This window comes from Hibiscus syriacus, unplaced genomic scaffold, assembly GCF_006381635.1.
Source record: "Hibiscus syriacus cultivar Baekdansim isolate YM2019G1 unplaced genomic scaffold, ASM638163v2 tig00010533_pilon, whole genome shotgun sequence".
Classification (NCBI taxonomy): Eukaryota; Viridiplantae; Streptophyta; class Magnoliopsida; order Malvales; family Malvaceae; genus Hibiscus; species Hibiscus syriacus.
The window spans coordinates 1,348,439-1,369,048 of record NW_024062223.1 but is presented as its reverse complement, the minus strand read 5'-3'; the positions used below and the strand labels follow the sequence as shown (position 1 = coordinate 1,369,048).

At 33.0% G+C, this 20,610-nt stretch overlaps 3 protein-coding genes and 1 pseudogene across 4 annotated transcripts; 2 read left to right on the top strand and 2 right to left on the bottom strand.

Annotated features, from left to right (window-relative positions):
* The first annotated feature begins 457 nt into the window (after nt 1-457).
* On the top strand, nt 458-1,444 carry LOC120204190 (protein LURP-one-related 14-like). Its single transcript, XM_039204302.1, has 3 exons — nt 458-707; nt 915-1,136; nt 1,302-1,444. Exons 1-3 carry the CDS (start codon nt 477-479, stop codon nt 1,428-1,430), a joined length of 582 nt encoding a protein of 193 aa, XP_039060233.1. The 5' UTR covers nt 458-476; the 3' UTR covers nt 1,431-1,444.
* A 9,628-nt stretch (nt 1,445-11,072) lies between these two features.
* Nucleotides 11,073-11,571, bottom strand: LOC120204191 (wound-induced protein 1-like). Its single transcript, XM_039204303.1, has one exon. It carries the CDS (start codon nt 11,460-11,462, stop codon nt 11,103-11,105), a length of 360 nt encoding a protein of 119 aa, XP_039060234.1. The 5' UTR covers nt 11,463-11,571; the 3' UTR covers nt 11,073-11,102.
* A 3,888-nt stretch (nt 11,572-15,459) lies between these two features.
* On the bottom strand, nt 15,460-18,106 carry LOC120204181. Of its 2 annotated transcripts, none has more exons than XM_039204292.1 (2): nt 17,955-18,106; nt 15,460-17,364 (listed from the first exon to the last, which is right to left on the bottom strand). In XM_039204292.1, exon 2 carries the CDS (start codon nt 17,361-17,363, stop codon nt 15,681-15,683), a length of 1,683 nt encoding a protein of 560 aa, XP_039060223.1. In that variant the 5' UTR covers nt 17,364; nt 17,955-18,106; the 3' UTR covers nt 15,460-15,680. The 2 variants fall into 2 exon arrangements, with proteins under 2 accessions (XP_039060223.1, XP_039060222.1); XM_039204291.1 differs by having other exon boundaries at nt 15,461-17,364; nt 17,947-18,106.
* Nucleotides 18,107-18,711: 605 nt separating this feature from the next.
* Nucleotides 18,712-20,318, top strand: LOC120204004 (annotated as a pseudogene).
* The last annotated feature ends 292 nt before the right edge of the window (nt 20,319-20,610 follow it).

The window sequence follows — 20,610 nt, the reverse complement described above, 5'->3', positions numbered from 1 at the left end:
ATAGGAGAGTGTAAAATTCGGTTATCAAATTTACAACTTGAAAATAAAATTTTCCAAAAGCTCTCCACACGTTAATACATTTCATGGTTCATTCATTCAAACACTCAATTAGCATAACAGCTTCTTATTGGGCTTTAAACTTCATTTTTTAATTATTTCTTACATCAGTTCTTATCTATGCCTTTAAATTGTTTAATGAACTTGTTTAATAACTGTAAAATTTTATTGGTTTACAAATTAAATTTTGCTAAACTTCAAGTCAATGAGTTGACTGAAAGCAAATATATATATATATATATATATATATATATATATATATATATATATATATGTATGTATGTATCTACATTTGCCTACGTATATGTGATTTTTTTTTTTCAGTTTCCCATGTTCAAAGAGATTCATTTTCCAGGAAAATAAAATGGTGTCCGGTCTGATTTCAGTTTAGCAAAGAATTTGTAGACAGATTCAGGAACATGGCAAGTAACCATGAGATGGTGAAGGTTGTCGGGGATCGATTTTGTGTCCCGTACACGATGGAGCTTTTCGTGAAGCAGAAAATACAATGGCTTTCTAGTTCACGCTACGACGTTTCCGACACCACCGGAAACACTTTGCTTCGAGTCCACGGCGGTGTCTGGAACTTAAAGCGGAGAAGGGTTATGACGGATCCTGCCGGCTCCCCCGTCATCACTCTACGGGAAAAGGTCAGCAAGACCTGAAAATTCCAAATACAACACGATTACACGAGCATAGACGAAGCCATGCTTTGACCTTCTAATTTTAGTTTATTTTGATTTTTTTTTTCTTTGTTAACTTTATTTTACTTACTTTGAACTTGTATCGTAAATTCACGAGTCCATCCCTAAGAGCATTGTTTTTATGTTTAATTAATGAATAATGAAAAACTTCAGAAACCAATATCGTGGAAACAAGAATGGCGAATTTACGACGGTGAAAGCTCGGATTTGAACCACTTTCTCTTCCGTGTGAAACGATCGAGTGGTTTTCGTATCAACAACCTCGATGTTTACTTAGAAAGCCGAGGCGAGCAAGGTGCCGGCGATTTTCAAGTGATCGGGAATATTACTTCTCTTTCATTTACAGTTCGGAGAGAGAATTCAATCATTGCCGAGGTATAGGTTTATAATTTTTCTTAACTATTGATAATGCATACACATATTGCAAATACAACTGTTCTAACCCGATATCTCTAGAGATAATAACATTCTTTTAACTATTGAAGTCATTTAATATATATATATATATATATTAATTGAGATTTACATGGAAAAGCACAGGTTAGCCACAGCTTTACATGGAAAAGCTTTATCGGCAGAGAAAGATTCAAAATAAAAGTTAATGCAGAGGTGGACTATGCCTTCATTGTAGCTTTGGTGGTGATTATTCTAGAAAACAATAACAGATAATCTTCATCGGGCGAGGACAGACCTTGTAATCCATATAATGTACAATAAGAATTAGAAACAATAATCAATCGTTATAACATGTCGTATTTACTAAAAGAAAATTTGGATTGAGAACAGACCTTTTATATTTACAGGTGATCAGGGATAGATTAAGGGGTCGGGTGAGGACAGTCGTCTCTCTGAAAATTTAAAATTGTCATGTATTTTAAACATTTCAACTCCGAAGCATTATGTTAAGGTTATTTGTTCGTTTCATTTTCTGTCCAAATCCAAATTATTTGAAGCCAATTTATTTTAGACCTATATTTGGAGGTTTTTTTCCAATACCTCAAGCGGGTAAACTAATTGGCTCAGCCACGCTCGAATTTATTTTGTAATCTATGACAAATATTATGGTAACGGGTACACTCGTTACGTCAATGTGACAAATTTATTTGAAAATATATTTTTAATGGTCTCAGGTAAGTAGACCATATAGACCAATATTTTAATAAATTCAGAGGAATTCGTTACGTCAATGTGATGAGTCTATTAAAAAATTATTTTTTAAAATCATTTAAAAAGAAAATTTTGAAAAATTCATCACGTCGAGATGATGAGTTTGCCTTGAATTTTAAAAAACTAGTTGTTTATAGTCGTTGTGCAACGGACAATTGCAATGGTCGAATTTCAACGGACATCATGGAACTCGTCCCCTCGAGGCGACGAGTTTGGTGGGACTTTCGAAAAAAAAACTAGTTGTTTATGCCGTTGGGTTTGGGGTTATAAATGAGTTTGGGGTTTAGGTTTTTTATTGTATTTTGTTAAGAAGAAATATAGAGAAATTCGTATATTCTGAAAATTTCCTGAAAAATGTCTACCCAAGATGAAATGTTACACCTTGATCATGTTCATATTTCTTCACTCGAACTCGGCCCGGAAGAAGAACGGGGCATTCGTCAGCGAGGAATGACACTGAGACACATACTTTTAATTTTCTGAGTGTTTAAATGATTATTACGTTGGAAGATGTCGGCTTACCGATTCGGTGTTCCGGTTAACGGTGCAGTACTAGTGAGGCACAACGATTTCAACTAGTATGGCATTGTTCACTAGGTTTTGGGAAAGACCACCATCAGAGGTCTTAGAGGGATCCTGGATACATATCACTTGGTTGGAGTCTAAATTTAATGTGCCAAACGACTCTACCAGGGATGAGGTTATTTTTACAGCCTTCGCATATTTGCTTTAATTGATTGGAGGGATATTGTTACCAGATGAATCTGGTAATTTGGAGCACATTCACTATCTTTCGATATTGGAGAATTTTATTGAGTGTCGCAACAAGAGTTGTGGTTCGACGATTTTGACTTTCTTATACTGGGAACTTTTCAAGGTTACAATGGTCGAACGGGGTCAAAAAGTTCATGCAACGGGCTGTCAAGTCCTGCTAAAATCGTGAGCATGGTATCAATTTCCTTTTTTACGCTAATTACAGCAGTCTCGATTGAGTTTCCTCTCGTTGCAAGGTAATTTTTTAACATTGTTTTTTTTAGTAAAATTTTAAATTTATTTTTGTAGGCTTTTTGTAATTTTTATTTTTATATTATTTAGATAGTGACATAAAATTACCAAGACTAAGTTGTCAGGTACAACTAAAATAGATATATGAATGAGGATCGATATTTCCATTCGACATGCAGTAAATATTAGTTTTTTTTTTAATTTTTTAAACTTTATTTATACTAAATTTTATAATTAATGTTTACAGTTTTCTTGGATATCGTATTATGATGATGATATCTACCGGTTACTGCCATCGGAATTCTTTCAAGCCTCAGAGTTGTAGTGTGTCATTACACCTTTGCTACACTTTGCGATTGTTGAGATGCACGTCGTAGATAGAGTGTTGCGACAATTTGCGTCTTATAAACTGATTCTCACATAAATATTTGATATGGACACGCTCCATAGAATTGATACACGTAGAAAGCATAAAGATAATTGGCCGAGGAAGCATGATGTCTACATTGAGAAATAAAACCAGCGTCATTTTTCAGTCCCTATTCGTTACGAGATTATACACACTTACCTTGATTTTGACATCTCCCTACCTCCGAAATTATGAAGCAAATGAGAAACCATATTTAACGACATCGAAAAAGTGGGAAGAATGAGAACAAGCCTATATCATGCTTCAATGGAGAGTCAATCGAATTGGATTAAAGGTTCATAGGATGCAATACAAAGCACTCAATCATCTTCGACCGAACATGCGAATAAGGGTGAATGAGATCATGTTATATATGGTCAACAAGGTAGTAAACTTAAGTCAATGACAGCAATGATGAAGTCAAATACCATAAGCTCATCACCATATTTCGAAGGTTGATCTCAAAATGGAGTGATATTCAGTACATATCCTCTTCAAGTAGCCAATGAAGATGAAGACGATCAAGGCAGACGACCCCGACTTACTCGACGAGCCTCGTGTCATTATCATTCGACCACTTCTCGACATCGTCAATAACTATGAAAATATAAATAAATTTTATTATTCATTGTATTAGTTAGTAAGAATTATTTTATTATTTTTTGTAATTAAATTATTTTATATTTATTTAATTTTTTAATATTATTTTTAATTAATATATTTTTTAAAATATATATTCGAAGAAACTCATCACGTCGACGTGACGAGTTTCAACGGTTAATTTTTTAAAATTTCAAAAGTTTCTCGTTGCACAACGACTAGTTAATAAACAATTTCAAAACCGACAATCAATTGGTCTAGTGGGATGATACACTAAATTTCTTAAGCAATATCAAGGGTTTGAATCATGGTGATTGCGAATGGAGTAAACTGGGTTAAGAGGGTCGTCCTTGCCTCTGCTGTATTTGATCCGGATTAGTCGATCAAAAGATCAGATATTGGTGGTTATAAAAAAATACAATTTCAAACGGTACTTAATAATGTTTTTGAGTTATTTTCCTTCTTAATAATGTTTTTGAGTTATTTTTCCTACTTAATGACCTTGTCGAATCGTGCCCATTTACCGATGACTTTGGCGACAAATACTGATAATGACCTACGTATAAATCTGTTCAATCAGTTTACGTGTAGATATAAAAGAGTAACGAATGGAGAAATTTTAAATAATTAAGAGTTAATTGAATTACACATCCCTAAACTATTATTCAAATTTTAAATTAGTCTTTGAACTTTTAATATTCTAATTTCACTCTTAAACTACAATTCTCATTGTAAATTGGTCACCGGACTTTTGAGTGCTTCAAATTCATCCCCAAACTATGACTCTCAATCTATATTGGTCTCCGAACTTTTGATTATTTCAAATTCACTCTCAAACTTTTGAATGCTTATGAGAGGTATTATTGAAATGTTCAAAAGTTTGGGGACGGAACTAGAATGAGGGTCATAGTTTAAGGATTAATTTGAAATATTTAAAAGTTTTGGGACTAATTTAGAACTTATCATAGTTTAGGCAACAGTCTAAAAATGAGGGCCATAGTTTGAGGATGTGTTGTGAAATTAACTCAATAATTAATTGTGTGCAAAAACATGATAAACAAAATGCCCTTTTGGGGTTCGAACTAGCTTGTAATTATGCTTAGGGGGCAAAATTATTCTCCATGTCTTCTTAATTCTATCAATAAGAAATTTGGTGCAACGACTCACAGAATATTCCCAATTTTATTAATAAGTCCAGTTGATTGAATTGTTTTATTAATAATGTACCACGAGGGATTTGCAAGTTGTTCGGGTCAATCCGAAGCCCAAAGTTGAGCCATTACATCTTATTCTATTATTTGGACCAAGTTGTTGTTAGTGGACTTGAGTTAGGACCCAAGAGAGTTAATGAAGGGAGATGAGTAATTCATGCTAATAAAAGTAAATTAACTAAAAGTGTAGTTTACTCGTAGCTATTTTGGAAGCTGAAAATCCCTCCTTATATTATGTTTTCACCGTGAACAACCCCCTTACACAACTCACCAAACACTCTTACTATCTTCTCATCTTTCTTTAAGTAAGAATCTCAAAGAAATTCAAGCTTAGTTGGATCCATCCAAGGTAAGATTATTAAACCTCATCCTTCTAGCTTCATTTTGAGTTCCCTTTCACTAGTTTTTATCCATAGAACCAAAAATGGGTCTTGAGAGATTTGTGGGAATCTATGGATTCTAACTAAGTTTTGAGTTATAGGGAGTTTGTTTAGATGTTATTCAACCCCTAGATGGATTGGTAATCCATTTTCTCATTTTGTTTAGTGAAGGAGATAGGAGAAAGCTCACGAGCTAAAGGAAAAGAAAAGTTGAATCTTGAGTGAGTTGAGAAAGTTTCTAGCCATCCAAGAAGCAAGGTAACATCTTTACAACTCTTCCATGCACTTATTGAGTCATTAGAAGTTCAACATAGTTTAAATGGTTGAGTTGAGCATGATAAGCATTTTTATGGTGAAATTCTTCTTTTAGAGTTATAAATGTGTTTAAAGCCTCTACTATGACCCTTGTTGATCAAATAAAACTTTAAGCATGTTTGGGGACCGCACTAAGGTCTTTGGGGATTGAATTATAGCATTTTAGTATGTGTTATATGATTTATGTAGGTAAAATATAGATACTATTGGGATGTTATCGATACTAGTTCTTCGTTTAGGGAAATTCATGAGTTTTTGGGCAAAAGTATCGATACTCTTTCAAGAGTATCGAAACTTTGGGTCATAGTTTCGAAACTCCCATAAAGTTTTGAAACTAGGCATAACAGAATGTTTAAAAGTATCGATACTTTTATAAAGTATCAAAACTTTTGCAGTAGTATCGATACTCTTGGGTTAGTATCGATACTTTCAGTCTGTTTTGGGCAAAAATATCATTTTTTAAGGGAATTAGACTCGAGGTACATCAACACTTCTTTTTATCATCAAATAAGACTGCAAGTGAGAATATTAATGATATTAATTACACTTAGAAACAAGATTTATTAGGATGACAAAAAAATAGACTTGGATGATGCTCCGGAAACGACTAGGACACGTGAGTTCCTTTAGAAAATGCTAGCATTATCGAAAGTATAGATTCAGTCTGGAAATATCCTTAGGTAGGGCCGATGTAACACCCTTAACCCATATATGTCTCGATATACGAGTTAAAGATGTCACATCAACTAAATACATTTACTGAACTGAAATTTTCGTAAAAATTTGTTTCTTTGAAAATACTCTTGTTCTAACTTTAAAAATTTATTTTAAAGTATATTTCAGATTATAATTTATTTCTTTATTATAGGAAAATAAATTCATTATTTATTCAGTAATTTTACTAAACCATGTCTTTTCGTAAAACATTTTAAAAACATAATAATATAATAAATTTTTTGTCATGCATAGTTACCAATAAAACTAAACTAAGTAGAATAAACTAAAATAGTTCTAGTTTACTATTACAATTTATTTAAAATAAATACGATAATTAGAAACTATTGACATAATTATACATGCCACTATAAGTCAAAAGAAACATCATAGATGTCTTACTGATACTGATGATATGTATGTCTTTCCAAAAGATGCTCCGATAGCTCCTTACTGATCGTACTTATCATTACTAGAACCTACGCATGAAAATCATCACGCGCTAAGTATAACTTAGTGAGACAGTAATAGTAAAGGTGAGAATAATTAAATAAAAAATCGAAATATATAAAATCATTAAAATAAAACAGACTGAAATTCTTCAGAACATTCAAACCAGATATCTCATGTTGAACTTTATAATAAACCTGAAAATAATCATCTGATAATTTTCACAAGATCATAAAAAAAATCAGATCAGACAGAATAATCAGTTCATAATTCTTTGTAGTCAGACACTTTTCAGAACTTTCTTATTTCATTTTTATAGCCCAAAGTATATTTTAAGAGAATATAAGATACGCGAGTCAGATGAGTGTGCGCAATACAGATATCAGATCATCAGTCGAAACAGATAAGCACACACTGTGCTATCACATCGGAAATAACAATATGCACACCAAGTGCATTCAGATCAGAATATATATATATATATATATATACTAGTGTACACTCTGATACACCACAATATATCAAAATCAGAACATATAATCACTCCACCTCATGACATGCCAATTGTACCTATGACTCTCCATATAACATACAGTGGGCTTTTTAGTCATTTCGTAATCATTTGATAAAAAAAATCATATCATAATCAGAAATATATTTAATTCACATTCGTAAATTATGACATGGGCAGTTCATACCCAAAATCATTCATAAAACTTATTAACAATATTACGGATATACTTCCATAGTCAAAACATAATTCGTATATTTGAAATAACTAATGTGAGGTTGACTTATCGCAAGTCATCCTCGATCAAATAATTAAATAAATAAATTGCACTCACATTTGTCTCACTACAGAACTTGTATACGATAATACTAGTCACAAGCTTTGTCTTTTCCTTTCAGATTGTTCAGATTGCTAGTTTTATTGTAATCTGACAATACCAAATTATAACACAAAATATTTAAACTACATATTAGTATCATTCTAACATAAACTCATTTTTTTACATTTGAAAATCTATAGAATAAAATTGATAACTAAATCGATATCAACCTAACTCATAACTCCATTATAACTTCAAACCACATATTTTGAATTCTTTCTAAAATTCAACTCAACATTTCCTTTAATTCATAATGATCCTTCGCCATTATGATAATTGTACATTAATTACTAAAATTCCAGCACTTGAATAAAATACCCAAATAATACTTCTTCATTTAAGAACTTGTAAACAAGTCCCCAAAGTTTTGAAACCTTTCGAATTCCACCATCTAACCATTAAAATGAATTCTTTTAGAATTCTTCTCAACATTTCCAATTTATTCAAAATGGTATCTTGCCATTTAACTTCAATTCCAAGCATCCAAAAATATACTCAACATTTAAACATTATTCTTCATCTTCTAATCCATTTCAACTTAAATTCTAAAAATTTCCATATTCAGACAACTTGTACTATCTTTAAAGAATCAATATTTTGTACTGATATACACACTGAAATTTAATTCTGTTTCTTCCATTGAAAAATATACTCGAATATGAATCTATCCATATAAAGAACTCCTTCTAATTCATTATGTATAATTTATAGTGAATTTTTAAAGTTGATCAACAGAATCTGTTTTGTGCAAAATATGCTACTCGTTTTTCTGACCTTTCCTCAGTTAAAAATTCATATCTTTTTGTATACACCTTGAAATTGATTCCTGTTTGTTTTAAACAAAACTATATTGATATATGAACATAATATATAAAAATCACCTCCAAATAATTTTTATAGAATTTCTGGTGAATTTTCAAACTCATTGCCAGATTCGAAAATCTAAACTGTTTTCATTAATTTGCATCCTTGGTTCTTCTTCAATTCTTACAACACTTCTAATATCAAGAATTGATCTTTAATCATAAAAATCACACTTACCCTTCATCAATATCTTACCAACTTGAGCATAAAACATGAAGATTTTTATGCCAAATGAAAGAGAAATTCATGTAGGTTATTTTATCTTTAATAACCTAACTTAAAATTCTAATAAAATGAACCAAAACTTTAAAAGCAAATCCTCTCACCTTGTAATTTGAGTCTCACGGCTGCTGGAGAAAGAAGAAACTGAAATTTTCTTCAATTTGCTAAACCTTATCCCTTAATACACATGTCATTATATAATATAAATGAATATTAAATTCATTTAATACACTTTATCATGTTGCCCTTAATAAATCTTGAAAATTACCAAATGCCATTGTATTTATCTTCCAATAAAATATTCTTTGGTCAAAGATGATACAACTTGACTTTGACTTTCGAAATTGACCATGTAATTTTCAAAAATTACATTTTAGTCACTAAAATTCCATTGTTCGGTCAAATCTGAAAAATTACACTGTTCTGAGCCAAATTTCTCTGATCAAAAATATGAAAATAATATTTCCAACCATTTTATAACATCCTTCAAATTTTCGTAAAATTCCGGTTCGATCTGATTATCTGATTTCACTATTGAAATTTAATGCTTTATAGCTTTTATCACAATTCCCGTACCAAAAATATGACCACTACTAAAATCTCTGTTTTAATCCAAATTTTTCATTTACAGACATAAAATATATATAATTTTTAAAAATTACAAATTTTGGGTCCTAAACTTTTCAAAGTTTATACTTTAGCCACTATACTTTCAAAACTTACATTTTAGTCACTGGTCAAAATTTGGGGTATTACAGCCGAGGCCTTAACATTGTTTAGAATAAAGGGTGGGTTAGTCAGGGGTATGGTTTTTGAGGTATAGAATTTTGGGGGCCATATCCAGGGTAGACTATAAGGGTGTGTGAGATCCGAGATGCAGAACCCTCAGCCGCACCATTATGTCTACCATAACGTAAACAATGAGTATTCGATAATACTCACTAAAGCAGATTTAAAGCAAACTAGATTGGGCGCAAGATCCAACACTTAATGAGTGGGCCAGTAGAACAGAACAGATAGCGGTAGACTTGATAGCTTGAGCATGCCACGAACACTTTTAGTATGACTCAGTTGTTAGTTTGGTACTGGGCTAGTTAGCTCAGCGTTTGGAATTTGTTTCCTTATGCAGGTTAGTCGAGAATAAGTCCGAGGACTTTTTGACAGCAGTGATCCAAACCAGCTAGTGCAGAGTACGTCTCGAGTTCATCTTTAGAGGGCATGTAAATTTGTAAACCCCACTATGGTTTTTATGATTTAAACATTATTTTGGAAGCTCCTAATGTAAACTATTTTATTTAAATTTTAGTTGATTATTTTAGCATGAGTGGTTACAAATGCTCATTTAAAAAATTTGGTTAGCCACTCCAATGGTTCCGTGTAGCATTTTGATCGATCGACTGTGTATCGTGTTGGTTTAGGGCGTTACACGTTCAAATTCATGAATTTAATTTTAAAGAATAGGAAGACAAAAGCAAATTGGGTATGCCCTTGATTTGGTACCCATCATTGATCTTATCTGATTCAGTGCCTATCATGTAATATTTATTATGACTTATTTAATATATTTTTTCGATTTATCAAAATTTGATCACCATATCTCATAAAAATTTTAAAGTTAATCTAATTATCAGTAAATGCGAAAATTTAAATTGTGATTTTTACTTATTTTTAACATAAATTTTGAATTATTGATTTTTGTTAATTCTCAACATATAAATTGATGAATTGTTGACTTTCATTTTAACCAATTTTTAGGATATTATAAAATATAGGGTAAAGAATGTTAATGATCCCTCGATTATATGTATTACTTTATTAAGTTCATCGACTATTAAAAGTCATAAAATGATCTTTCAACTATAGAATGTTATTTTGTTTAGTCGCTCGACTATTACATCGTTGTTATTGTACATAATAAATCTAATATTTTTTTCAAAAATTAGCAAAAAGATAGGAGATGTCATATAATTTAAAGTAATGAATATAATTCTCGTAGTATTTTTCTTTTAATATAACCTTTAAAATCAAAATAAATAAATTTAATGTAGTCTTTTTATTTATTTATTTATATTTATAATACTCAAGGGTGCAACTGATCAGAGAGCGTGAAATGACTAAATTGCCAGGACTAGACCCGGCACGGATTTCCCAACCCTGTTGGAAAAGCTGCTCTCCCAGACGGAAGGACAATGCAGCGAGGTAATCTCGGCCGTCGATGACGACGGTGACGGATTGTAATCGGACGGTGGAGATTGTGTCGAGTTCCCGAGTAAAGTGACGGTGAGAGAAGTGTTCAAATACTTCCTCACTTGGTTGATTATCCCATCCGTGACGGTCCAAGAGTGAACCCAGGTGGTTGAACGGCTATGATCGCAGCCTTCGACGATGACGATGGATCCGAAGGTGGTGAGCGAGAGAGGGTCAAACTCGAAACGGAAAGAATCGTCGGAGGAAGCTCCGGTGAGAAGGCGCATCAAAAACTGATGAGTCGGGGGACAGTGGAACCACCATTCGAGGTCGGGGGCAAGGATTTTGTGGACGGCGTCGACGTCTCGAGTGTTTAAGGCCTCATAGAGGGCAATAACCACCTTCTCCTGCGTGTTTGCCAGTTCTTGAAGAAGAAGAATCTTCTGGGCTGAGATTTCTCGAGAAGAATGGAAAAACAAAACCAGAGAGAAACAGGCATGGAACTTTTGTGAGGATGAATGAGAGTTTATATAGGAAAAATGAAGACGCCTACTTGGCTTTGATTCTCTACGCTCGTTTCTCCTCCCGTATTCTACTCTCAAATTTTGGATTATTTTAGTTAAAACAATCTCGTATTTGTATTATATGTTTAAATTAATCGAGTTTATTGATTTAATTTTTTTAAGTCGGGTCATTATGAATTTCAATCATATATAACTTCAATAATTTTGTGTTTGAAATTATTTTTAATTTTAAAATTTATTTTGAAATTAATATCAAGTTAAAGTTAAGTCAATTGAGATTCAAGTTTAATATTAATAATTGAATTATTATATGATATATTGTCAATGAAAATATTTTATAAATAAGGATTATTGGAATATTATTAAACATTTTATATTTATTTTTTAAAATTATATATATATTAAAAGATAATTATTATGATTTGAACACTGTTCGATTTTTTTTCATTTGAATAATATATAAAATAACAACTCTTATTAATTTTGCATGATAGAAATTTAATTGGATTGATAATTTGAATTAAGAAGGGTAATTTTACATAAATAGTAATATTTCTTAAATTATTTAATAAAATAAAACAATAACATTTATTTTCGGGTTTAGTATACCATATAAGTGAAGGACACATCCAACCGATAATATTTTTAAATGATTGATCGCGTCTTTTATCTACATAACACATCGAATCATCAAAAAAAAATATTAAATTCGAGATTATTTATGTAAAAATAATGTGAAATTTTATTTAAATAATTTAAGTAGTGATATTATTTACGTAAAAATATCGTCAAAAAGGAAAATTTATCGAAATAAAATAATGTGAAATTTTATATTAAAAAAATAATGTGAAAATAGTGGTACGCGTGGCAGGATCAGAGTGGCGATACGGTAGACTGGGCCTCAATGTTGTTGGTAAATAACTTTTTAAAGATGTTAATCCTATGCGGGTAGGCGTAAGCAGCCAGGAAATCTGGATAAGCCGACCATTGTTGACCCCATTTATTGCTTAAACTAGGTATTAGTTAAAGCAATGTAATTTCATATTTTAAAGCTAAAGATATGAAATTAATAATATTTTACATATTTTGTATTAGATCTAATTTATTATTTTCGTTCCTATCTTATTTTCGAATCAATTTAGCCTTACTAATCCGAACTGACTTACATTACATACCTAGTTTTAGTAGGTGAGTCTCCCAACGAGAATTTTTTACATACACAAACTTGAACCTGAGATCTTACTTAAGTAATATTAAACTGTTAACCGCTTGAACCAAACCCGTTGATTCCTTTTTTTATTTTGATAAATATAAGATCCCCTTGAAATGGTATTTTTTTAAAAACAAAACCTTGTTTTTTTAAAGAAAAAAAATCTAATTTTATAATTAGTGTTCAAATAATATCACATGCTAGACTATATTATTTATTTTAGAATTTTAAATACATTTAATTATATTTTATAAAACTTCATCCAAATGGCATACAAGTGGATTCTACTTTTGTTTGAAAAATGAAATCTACATGTAAAGTTTATTTTTTTTTTTCAAAAAGAGTCCCTTGTATTCCCTAATCTATCGTTAATCGTAATATTTTGACAAATTTTCTTCATTTCAACTTGACAAATTGCACCATTATCCAACGTTCTTACCCTATCAGCTGACCCTATTCCCATATGTAATAGGGTAAGAGGGAGGTAGGATAGTATGTTGCCCCTAACGTCAGGTTGAGAGCAACTTCCGTGGGAGACCTCCGGCAGTCAGAACTATGAATTGCCCACGGTGGGACACGATCCCACGACCACAAGGTTAAGAGCCTTGCGCTCTACCAACTGAGTTGGACGTTCTTATCCCATTTATCTATTTCTTCTAATCAGCTTTATTAATTTTTCGACTTAGAAACCAATTTCATTACGAATTTATGTATTTTTATGTTTATGTTTGTCCTTCGTACCGTCTGTAACGATATTTGTTTGTATTTATCATTTGTCTGGATTATCTAGTTATGGTTTAATTACTTTTTTGATGATGATGTTTTATTTTGAAGTGATTAATTTGTGAACTTTGATAAATTTCAGGGATATGTGTGACAAATATAATAAGTCTATTATTATTTTTATAAAGTCTTATGTATTTTAAAGAAATTTACTCATTATTTAATAAAATAGGGACTATTACTAAAATAAATACAAGCGGTTTCGGACAACATTTTGAGAAAGGAATTAGTCTTTTCATATTTTGCATTTATTCAGTTTAACCTCCTTTTGCTTCTTATAATTCTATTTTGCCCCAAATTATTTCTATTTTTTTAATTTAGTCCTTTCAGTACTATTTTTTTACTATCTCATGACTAATTTAAGCTACTTTAACAACTGAATTTAATTTTTAAAAATACAATTACACACGCAATACAATCATAATTTATTTCTTAAAAATAATATTAAGTTTCTCATAAAATAATACAAAAAAAATCTAAACAACATATACCATAAAAAACTAAAAACTTACTTGAATTTGAAACTAGTCCTAAAAATAATTAAATCTGTCCATTTTTGGTTTTTTTGGTTAATATTTTTAACTTTGACTCATTATTATCTATTATTAATAAAAATATATTTTAAAAACCTTCAATTGAGTAGCTTTTAATATATATTTTAAAAATCTAATCGTTTAAAATATTTAAAATAATCATGATCAAAGTTTAAAAATTTTAAACTTTTTAAAAAAAATTAACTTTATAAATTTTAACTTTTAAAAAATCATATTAAGTACAGATTTAGTGGGACGTAGAATGTTCAGCAGAAACTCATAAACTTTATCTCTGATGATATAATAATCAATAGTTTCTATTGTGCGACCTCCATTCCACCTAGGGATGGGCACTAAATCCGAATCCGATAGATTTCGAATCGATTTGATCGGATCAGATTTTTTTTTAAAAATTCGAGTTTAGGTCGGGTCGAGTCGGGTTTTTTAAGTGTGTTATTTGGATCGGGGTCGGGTTTAGGGTGAAAAATATCCGACCCGAAAAATATATAATTTTACCTTATATATTTAGGAATAATTATAATAATACCCCTCTATATATATATTTTTCAATTAAGTCACTGTTTTTATTGAATAAAAATAATTTTTTATTATTTCGGGTCGGATTTCTAAATCATATATTCATGTCGAGTCGGGTGAAACCTTGTTTTGGTCGGGTCAAGTCTCGGGTGGAGACTCCCTTATTCTCGAGTCGAGTCGGGTAGACCAAAAACCCGACCCATACTTATCCCTAATTCCACCGTCCATTTTTACGTTATGTCAAAAAAAATATTTTTTTGAGTCAAATGAATTAACGAGTACTATATTATAATTTAATTTGAAATATTTTAGTCGAGTTAAATTTATAAGTTAAAGTCAAATTGTTCGAGTTTATGTTTAAATTTAATTGTAAATATTTTTAATGTCATAATACTAATTGATTGTAATCAAATTACTTTCTATAACTATATATGACACAAACACATATATTGATATATCATATAAAGTTAAGAGACTCGATTTAAAATTGAAAACCAATACATCAATTATTAAAAATTTCGAATTATTCGAATCTTATTTTATATCTAAAAAAATTAGACCATCGGATTCAAGTTTCTTTCGGAATGGACAAACTACACGAACTAAAAAGCAAATGTTGCTTCGACAACTCATTCGAAATATCTGTGTTCACATATTCAGACAGAGTACCAGGATGACTATGCACACATGTGAAAACTAGGGCTGGCCAAGAACTGGGTTTCTCCAGAACAGTTGTGTAGTGTATACGGTCCATGCAAATTTTACATACATATTCACCCAAAAAAATTAAAAAGAAGCAAGAAAATATGGGGAAAAGTGAGATTATATAATGCTTGTCGATGCTCTCGAAAACATCGGTGTAGTATGAACATGAATTCGTTCGACAATGATAATGATATGCTTGAAAATTTTACCCAATTATGTTTCGTCTCTCTGTATCGACGACAGAGTAGGTGGAATCATGGTTTCATCTTTACCTCCTACTGGAAACTCTTCTTTCTCTGTAGAAACTTGCCGGTCTGGACTACGAAACTCCTTTGAAATCATTTTGGGACTTGAAGAATTGGCTGTAAACCTTGTGGTCGGGATAGAATTGGACCCGGGTGACGAACTAGGGTCGGGACTGAACTGGACGCTCCCGCTTTCACGAGGTAAAGGTGACATTGGCAGCTCGTTACCGTTGTTTGTTTGTTTTCTGAACAACTTATCTTCTACAATGTCGTAAGAATTCCCGGTGCGTACTTCCTGTGCAAGTGTGCACCAACAACAGAATAGCCATAGCGCGCAATCAGCGGCTCCTGGATTACCGAAACAAAAGTTGTACGCTGGCAAATTGAATCTCTTTCTCATTTGAATCCTCCAGAAGCCGCCGTAACATAAACCGAACAGACAAAGAACAATTCCGGTAAAACCAAGAGCCTCTCTGACAGTCTCGTTATCGATATTCACAGCAGCCAAATTGAAAATCCAGAAAGGAGCCATACAAAACAGGAGAAAAGTAGCAATATGTACATACATGTTCCCGAATCCGAGTCTCTCCATGTTCCACCCAAAGACACAACAGCTACAAAAAACAGAAAGGTAAGCTAGAGAAATGTCATTCCAAAAGTCTAGTATCCCTCCACCCCAGAGCGGTCTGATCTCCACAATTCTCTCGTCATCTCCGGATGCGAATGAATATCTCTTCTCGAATGATTTTAGTCTCGACCACTCTGATCTATTACTTTCACCATCATCAACCACCTTCTGTGCTTCCTCATCCATTTCAGAAACATAATCCTTCCCAAGAGGACTAACAATGGTGTAAAGACCAGCCAATGCCGGTGCAGCTATTGCAAATGATATACATATCCCAACACCAATCGGGGGTCGCTCGGATCTCTTGAATCCCCAGTTCAGACCACAAAGGGCATACTGCGCAAAACAGTTGATATGGAGTAGCACAACCACCACCATCATGTGAGCCCACTCATGGGGCTTATAGGTCCCATTCTTACAGTATACCTGTCTGAGTCGGGAAACATCTTCCGGTTTCCATCTACAAAGAAGTATCAGATGGTAAAACCGCTTAGGGTGATGGTACAAACACATGAGAGTGAACAGAGCATTGAGAATCTGATTGTTGACTTCAAACCAGGCGTCTCTCTGGGACTTCTTAGGGAGCGCCTTATTCAACATTCCAGTCATAACGAGGAACAAAATAGCACCTGAGATAGCAACACACACAATCCATACAAAAAGGGCCATATTCATGGGGTCCCTAATCCATTCCTTGCTCATTTTCATGAGAGAAACCCAATCGATTTTTTTCGCGAAAACCCCAGTCAGACGACGATGGCCACTTGAAGAAGCCACCAACTGAGAAACCTCATCTCTATCTTGAGCTAAACGCTTGAATCTAGCAGATGCAGAACCAAAATTAAGAAACTTGAGTCTACTCGGTGGAGACATAGAGCTGATAAGGGACTTTCTTTGAGGGTTTTCACCATTTAGAAGTGTCCTTTGTGATGACGACACCGGAAGAGAAATATGCCCCGCCATTTTATCGTCATTGGATTCCTCAATTTGCTCTTTCCGGTCCCCGTTATCACTCGAAGCCATTCTAATATCAAAACAGAACCCTCAAATCAAATCCCAGAAATATGCAGACAAAGAGAAGCTCATATGAATTAGCTCTTAAAGTATAATTCTGAAATCGAATCCGAAAACCCGAAGACACACAATCTAATCTATAAACCAGCAGTTACTAACTACCACCAAAATTGCAGCAAAACAACAGGAAACCTAAGGAATCTTCGAACCTAAATAAACTAAAAACAAAAGAAATTCGCGAGTGTCATAAGCTCTTAAAGTGTGATTGTAAAATTGAATTGGAAACCCTAAAATTGAAGCAAAACAAAAGGGAAACATGGAATCTTCAAAGCTAACAGATCAATATTTTGAAAAACAAAAGCAGATCATAAAATCTATTCTGAAATCTAAAATCCAGACCTTTAACTTACACAGCACAATGTTTTATATCAAAAAATTGTTCTTTAGCATCAGAAGGGTTACACGTAAATGAAAGAACACCCAGAAATTTGCTCAATTGTTTTCATTTAACGAATAGAAAACAGCATATATATATATATATATATATACAAAAAAGAAGAGTTGGAGGTAAAGAATTTTAAGGAAGACGAACCTGATCACCTGAAACAGAAGGGAACTTATGGGCTGAAACTTAGGGTTAAGGAAAACTGAGAAAGGGATTCATGGGGCAAGCTGTAATGGAATTTGTTCAAAAAAAAAAAGATACACTTTTGCTTTAGTGGAAGCACATGTACAGATGTCCACTTTCAGACTTGACACCACCCTTCGTCCAACCAAAGTTTGAATAAAAGTGGTCTTAATACTCATCAGATGGCTTCAAGCATTTTGAAAGGCTTAATACCAGTTTTGGTCCCTACACTTTACACAAATTATCATTTTGGACAAAATACAGGAACCAAAAGTGGTATTACACCATTTTGAATCTTCCAATATGCATGCAGTCTATCAAACATTTACCATGGTTGTTGGGGCGTGAAGAGAAAATGATTTGCATAAGCTGATTTCTCTATCAGAAAGCCTTATCCTTTCAGACCAACCAAAATTTTTTCATTATTTGATTGCATATTTGCACATGGAGATAATTTAATTTCGTTCACTTTAATAGAAGAAAATTTTATAATTTTGTTATCCTCTAAAATTTGTAAGTTTATCTTATAACATAAAATTTTAGTCACGGTATCGATTGTCCTTTGATTATAAAATGATTTCCAGGATAATTGATCCGAGTTATTTAATTATTTTAAGAATGAATCAAGAACATGTGTTAGATTGACAAATAACGTTTAGAGGGTGTTTTTTCAAAAATAAAAAAATGCCCTTCGCATAGTTATGCATAAAAATACAACATAAATTATTGAACGCTCTCTTCTGAAAAATGTCGCCGGTCGCCGGAGTAAATGCACCACTGCTTTCTGATAGCAGAAAGTTGCCGACAAAGTCTCCATCGGTATCCAGCGCGGTGTTTAATGTGTCCACAAGCATTATTGGTGCTGGGATAATGTCAATCCCTGCAACACTCAAGGTGTTAGGTGTAATTCCAGCGTTTGTGATGATTGCGGCCATAGCTTGGCCAGCAGAGAGATCAGTTGAGTTTTTGATGAGATACACCCGTGCCGGGGACACAACGACGTATGCCGGTGTCCTAAGGAAGTCGTTCGGGAAGGTCGGATCGGTCCTGGTGCAAATATGTGTCATGATCACTAATCTTGGGTGCCTCATCATTTATTTGATCATCATAGGTAAGTATTGGATTCACCGTGTTCTTCACTGATGTGATCTTTATGTTATATGCTTCGTCTATATGATCATGTGTCGGTTCCGATATTGTTTGTTCCGATCTTTGAGAACACGTTTTTGTTCCCTCAGGGGATGTTCTATCAGGGAATCAACCTGAAGGATCAGTTCACTTGGGTGTCCTGCAACAATGGTTCGGCATTCATTGGTGGAATTCGCGTGCTTTCGCGCTCCTCTTCACCCTTGGCTTTGTTCTGCTTCCGTTGGTTATGTTCAAGCGCGTAGGTCGGTATGCTCAAAACGCCTTTTCGTCTCTATAATCCTCCTAGTGGCCTAAGGACTAAGCTTTAGTGTGCTTAATTTGCAGAATCATTCAGGTTCAGTTCTGCAATATCAGTTTTTCTAGCTGTGGTGTTCGTTGGCATAAGATCGGTTATGGCGATCATGGCTCTTTTCGAAGGGAAAACGAATAGTCCGAGACTGGTACCAGAATTGGACGACAAAGCTTCTTTCTTTTAACTCTTCACTGCTGTCCCGGTCATTGTCACAGCTTTCACATTTCATTTCAATGGTGAGTACACTTTGGCCTACTTGGTTGTATTTGTCACAAAATGTGCTGAAATCTACTTCATCGGAGTCTTCGGTTACATTCTGTTTGGTGATTCAATGATGGCAGATATACTCGTAAACTTCGATCAAAACTCCGATTCAGCGATCGGATCATTTCTCAACGACATTATTCGATTGAGCTACGCATTGCACCTCATGCTGGTGTTCCCTTTTTTAAACTTCTCGTTGAGAGCCAACATGGATGAATTTCTATTCCTAAACAAGACTCCCCGGCAAAAGATACACCAGTTTTATTTGCATTACACTTGTTCTTCTAGCCTTCAGTTACATGGCGGCCATATCCATTCCTAACATATGGTACTTCTTTCAGTTCATGGGATCGATGTCCGCCGTCTCCCTCGGGTTTATCTTCCCGGGCGCCGTCGCTCTTAGGTAGTCTCTCAATTCATGCACTTTCATGGAACCTCTGCAAACTGTTTACATACATAGATACACATATGCATAGTGTTTTACTTTGTTATCCATTACAGGGATGCTTGGGGCATATCGACGGCGAGGGATCGGATTTTGGCGGCAGTGATGATCGTTCTGACAGTAGTAACAAGCATAATCGCCATTTCTACCAACATATATAGCTTCTTCACGGGAACTGGGTCATGAATCATGATGTTCCCTGGTGTATTCTTTCTTTTTGTTGTTTGATTCATTAAAAGCACTTGCATACTTGAATTTTCGAATATTATTCGAATTATTTGAAATATAATTAAATTAATGTACGATCAATTCAAATAATTTACGATATTTTTTAATTATATTACAATGCAAAATTATTGATTTTTTTACTAACCCGATATAAATATTAAGCATATTTAGTATGTGTAAAAGTATAAGATTAAAGTGCAATATATATATATATATTATTTTGTTAATTTGATTATATGAATATGTTTAA